The sequence below is a fragment of the Cynocephalus volans genome, chromosome 5 (genome assembly GCF_027409185.1).
Source record: "Cynocephalus volans isolate mCynVol1 chromosome 5, mCynVol1.pri, whole genome shotgun sequence".
Lineage (NCBI taxonomy): Eukaryota > Metazoa > Chordata > Mammalia > Dermoptera > Cynocephalidae > Cynocephalus > Cynocephalus volans.
In genome coordinates, this window is record NC_084464.1 from 21,817,847 (window position 1) to 21,822,787 (window position 4,941).

General features: G+C 48.1%; 1 protein-coding gene across 1 annotated transcript; it reads right to left on the minus strand.

Moving 5' to 3' along the window:
* Positions 1-620: 620 nt before the first annotated feature.
* Positions 621-1,373, minus strand: LOC134378757 (chloride intracellular channel protein 4-like). Its single transcript, XM_063098067.1, has one exon. It carries the CDS (start codon positions 1,368-1,370, stop codon positions 621-623), a length of 750 nt encoding a protein of 249 aa, XP_062954137.1. The 5' UTR covers positions 1,371-1,373.
* Positions 1,374-4,941: the final 3,568 nt, after the last annotated feature.

Sequence of the window (4,941 nt, forward strand, 5' to 3'; positions counted from 1 at the left end):
ATAAATGCTTTTAGGCAAAAGTAAAAATCTATCTACAAAGCAAAATAGCGAAATCTGTAGTGACTTTTTGTAGAAGGCTCTTCTCTGGTGGTAATATCCCTTAGTATACACCCAGGATAGACTATTTCTGATACAGTAGCAATCCTTTCATATACTCTTACTAAATATTACAAAATTTCAAAAAAAAAACCCATAAGTATTCCTTGTACCATGCATTATGCACCAGTTTGGGGGTGACTGATGAAGTCATGGCTACTATTTTAACAGTTAAACATTGCACCTCAAAAGTTCTGCCTTCTATACACAGTGAATGCACACAAGGGCGAGGTCTCCAGAGAGATGGCAAACTACCTCTGCAGTGAAGTTTGTGTTGGAGGGTCTCCAAATGAGAGGGGACGAGGATATGGGAGGTAGGCAGGGTAAAAGGATTTTACAATAATACTGCTTAGGAGTGTACATTTTAAGATAACTACTATACCTTGTCTATCCTTGGCCCGAATCTTGAATAACTGCATGTTCATGCAAAATACAATTTCTCCTTTATAGGAATAAGAGCAGTCTGTTAGGAAAAGCATATTCTGAGGGGAAGACAGAAAGATAGCTCTCTCGTAAGTGCTATTTTACTTGGTAAGTCTTTTGGCTACATCACTATATGCTATTTCAACCTCCTGATCACTGGGACAGGTATTGGTGAACTCATCCCTACTATAAGCCTTAGTTAAGTATCTCCAGATGCCAGTCATTCCTTTTGGGATATCAAAGTTGCGATATTTTTTGGCCACCACCTTGACAATGTGCAGTTTGGGCAGCAGGTTGCCATCAGCTAATGTCATTTCATTGCCGTCCAGAAATTTACGTGTAGAAAACTTAATGTCCTCCATAGTAGTCTCATCAAGTTCATCAGGGAGGGGAGAATTCAGATATTCATCCAGTTTCCGCAGTGTTTTCAAGAGACCCCTCTCCAGTGCTTCGTTAGCCTCTGGCCTTGAATTCCTGATAGATGCAGAGAATTTGGCAAAGATGTCCATTCCAGCAGTATTTGATGCGGGGTGTTCTGGTGAAAGCGTTAAGTACTTGGGAGGGCATGAGACATCTTCAAGAAATTCCTCGATCTTATTGACATCCGTTTTGACTTCATTGTTAAAAGTTATAAATGGCGGGTGGGTCCCAGGAGCCGAGTTCTGCAGGTCTGCAGGCTTCCTTTTCAGGTCAACGGTTGAGGCACTAAATACAACTCCTTTGAGCCAAAGAATCATGAAGAGCCTCTGGGAAAAGGGGCGTTTTCCTACGCTTTCCCCATCACTGCCAGCCTTGACGAAGAGCTCGAGGAGGGGCTCTTTGTCCTCCTCCTTCCCTCTGTTCAGCGGCATCGACAACGCCTTGGCCGGCTCGGCTGTGCTCCGCGGGCGGCGGCGGCGGCGGCGGCTGCTTCTGCTCCGGGGTCGCTGCTGCTGCTGCTGCTCCGGGGTCGCTGCGGCGGCTGCTACTGCTCCGGGGTCGCTGCGGCGGCTGCTGCTGCTCCGGGGTCGCTGCTGCTGCTGCTGCTGCTTCTGCCCCGGGGTCGCTGCGGCGGCTGCTGCTGCTCCGGGGTCGCTGTTGCTGCTGCTGCTGCTCCAGGGTCGCTGCTGCTGCTGCTCCTCCGGGGTCGCTGTAGCGGCTGCTGCTGCTGCTCCGGGGTCGATGCTGCTGCTGCTTCTGCTCCGGGGTCGCTGTGGCTGCTGCTGCTGCTCCGGGGTCGCTGCGGCTGCTGCTTCTGCTCCGGGGTCGCTGCGGCGGCTGCTGCTGCTCCGGGGTCGCTGCTGCTGCTGCTGCTGCTTCTGCCCCGGGGTCGCTGCGGCGGCTGCTGCTGCTCCGGGGTCGCTGCGGCGGCTGCTGCTGCTCCGGGGTCGCTGTTGCTGCTGCTTCTGCTCCAGGGTCGCTGCTGCTGCTGCTCCTCCGGGGTCGCTGTAGCGGCTGCTGCTGCTGCTCCGGGGTCGATGCTGCTGCTGCTTCTGCTCCGGGGTCGCTGTGGCTGCTGCTGCTGCTCCGGGGTCGCTGCGGCTGCTGCTTCTGCTCCGGGGTCGCTGCGGCTGCTGCTTCTACTCCGGGGTCGCTGCGGCGGCTGCTGCTGCTCCGGGGTCGCTGTGGCTGCTGCTGCTGCTCCGGGGTCGCTGCTGCTGCTGCTTCTGCTCCGGGGTCGCTGCTGCTGCTGCTGCTGCTGCTCCGGGGTCGCTGTGGCTGCTGCTGCTGCTGCTCCGGGGTCGCTGTGGCTGCTGCTGCTGCTGCTCCGGGGTCGCTGTGGCTGCTGCTGCTTCTGCTCCGGGGTCGCGGTGGCGGCTGCTGCTGCTCCGGGGTCGCGGTGGATGCTGGCTCCCGCCGCGCTGCGCTCGCTGGACAGTCCCGGGGTGGAGCTGGCCGCGGCCTCGGCTGCACAGCACCGCCCCAAGCCCCGCGCGCGACCTTTTTTTTTTTTTTTTTTTTAAGATTTAACTAAGTTAAGATGAGGTCATCAGTATGGGCCCTAATCCAGTATGACCAGTGTTTTTTTTTTTTTTTTTTTTTTGGTAAAGGGAAATTTGGAGACAGAGACAGACACACACAGAGGGAAGGTGACATGAAGACACACAAGAAGAACACCACGTGGAGATGAGGACTGGAGGGACGCGTGTACAGGACAAGGAACCCCTGGCGCTACCGGAAGCCGGGAGAAAGGCACAGACCCCCGCACCGTCGGAGGGAGCCTGGTGCCCCAACACCTCGATTTGGACCTTCCCGCCTCTAGAACTGAGACAACAAATTTCTGTTGTTTTAAGCCACTGTGTTTGTGGTACTTTCTTATGGAAGTCCTAGGAAACTAATAACAATATTCTTAGTCAAATAATGTTTCTATTGATTTGCAACACCCCAGCCCCAACTCTTGAATGATAGATTGGTTGAGTAATATGTTTTATTAATTTTCTCTCAGAATTTTGAATGTGTTGTTCAATTGTCTTCAGTCCTCTGCTGACTCTGTCTGCAGTAGCATTATACTGTGTCCACGTGCATTAGTCTAACTTTGTCCTGCTCAGAATTTCTGTTCCCTTAATCTGAGCGTTCACGTCTTCCGATGCGTCTGAGAGATTCATAGCTGTTATCTCTTCACGTAATGTCTTTCTCTCCTTCCCTCTATTCTGCACTTCTGGAAATTGTATAAGAGGTGTGTTAGACCTCCTCTTCTCTGTCTGTTCAAGTCACTTCACTTTTTCCATCTTTTTATCTCTTAGTGCTGCAGTCTAAGAAGTTTCCTCAGATCTGGCTTCTAGTTCATTAGTTTTCTACTCAGAGGGTCTAATCTTTGTGTAATATACCTTTTGAATTTTTAATTTCAACTACTATATTTTTTTTTCCATCATAGGAATTCTATTGAAGATTTTTAGAATTACAATTTTGAACAGAGTTTGGAGGAAGATAAATTTCTTATTAGTTCTCTAATAGAGATTTTTATCTCCATCTTTTATCTTTATCTAATGGACAGATTTTTTTGTGTGTAGTCTATGCCTTTTAGACACACTTTGAGTATCCTACATTTATGCAGGAGACTGTCTTTCAACACTCTATACCTGCTGGTCCCAAGGCCTCATTCATATCCTGAATGGCCACTAAAAATCCAAACCTTTAGATCAATGAGATTGAGAGTCTGTTCTCCCCTCTCCTTGGTAGCCACAGCCTCAGGTTACCCACTTCCCTCTCTGGTTTCTAATCTTGTCTTTATTTCTGGTACTCAAGAAGATGCCTTTTGTTCTTGAGTGTTTATGCATGGAAACACCTTTTGCTCATATCTTACCTAGATTCCCAGGTGTCTATAGAACAAATTCTAAAAATAAAATATGCCTTTGACTCCTGGTTCTGGCAGGATGGTGGAGTGAGATAAGATGAACTCTTACCTTAGTTCATCACCTGCCAGAACCATGAGTCAAAAGGCATATTTTTTGGCACATTTTTTACAAAGAATTAAGCCTATTGGCTATTGCTGAATACTATCAACAAAGGAGGCAATGTTTTCCATCTGAAATATTTCCAGGATAAATGTCAGAAATCAATATGTTCCAAATGCCTTTACCAAGGAATTACTCAAAATCTTTGAAAAAGATGCTCAAAAGTTATGAGCCTAAGTCTGGAGTCCATAATTGAATTAGCCTTAACAAGATTCTCACAGTGACCCAAACAAGGGAATTATTACTACCTTATTTTCCATGAGGGGACTGAGCCTTAGACTTGTCAGTTAACTCATTGTGTCTGACCCCCTTCACCTTACAGTTGAGAAAAACCGATGTCAAGATGGGGAATTCTTTGGAGCAAGATCTAAGGGATAGTATCTGGAAATGGTACTGCGACATCTGGAGTGATACACCTTTGGCCCTACTCCCTCAGGAGACTTCTCAAACACCTATAAGCAACTCTTTCACCTTAACCTTCAGGAGTTTGTCTCCTGGCCCAGCCTGATGTCAAAGGTAAGCCACCCTTGATGCTATAACATTGTGCCCTCATTCAGAAATCTGTTAGCAGCGTAGGCTTACAGATGTGTAAAGTGGGCATTTCCTCTGCAGACTTGGGGCTTCTCAATGAATGGGGCCTTGTATGACTTTCAGTTCTTTTTGTACAGGAGTAGATGACTGTCTTAGTCTGTTTCCGTTGCTTATAACATAAATACTTGAAACTGGGTGATTTATAAAGAAAACAGAATTTATTGCTTATTCTTCAGAGGCTGGGACGTCTGAAGTCCAAGGAATACAAGTGGTGACAGTGACCCAGGGGTCTCACATTGCAAGATGGTGGAGGCAGAGAAACAGAGGGAGACTAACCTCCTCATTCACTCTCCTTTTAAAGCCCTCTGAGACATGCCCATGACCACCATTTTTAATCCATTCACTATGGCATGGTCCTGCAATCTAGTCACGTCTTCAAGGCCCCACCTTTCAATGA

Bases quoted from the DNA above. Each gene is read 5' to 3' on its own strand.
- LOC134378757 (XM_063098067.1), bottom strand. From the start codon at position 1,370: ATGCCGCTGAACAGAGGGAAGGAGGAGGACAAAGAGCCCCTCCTCGAG.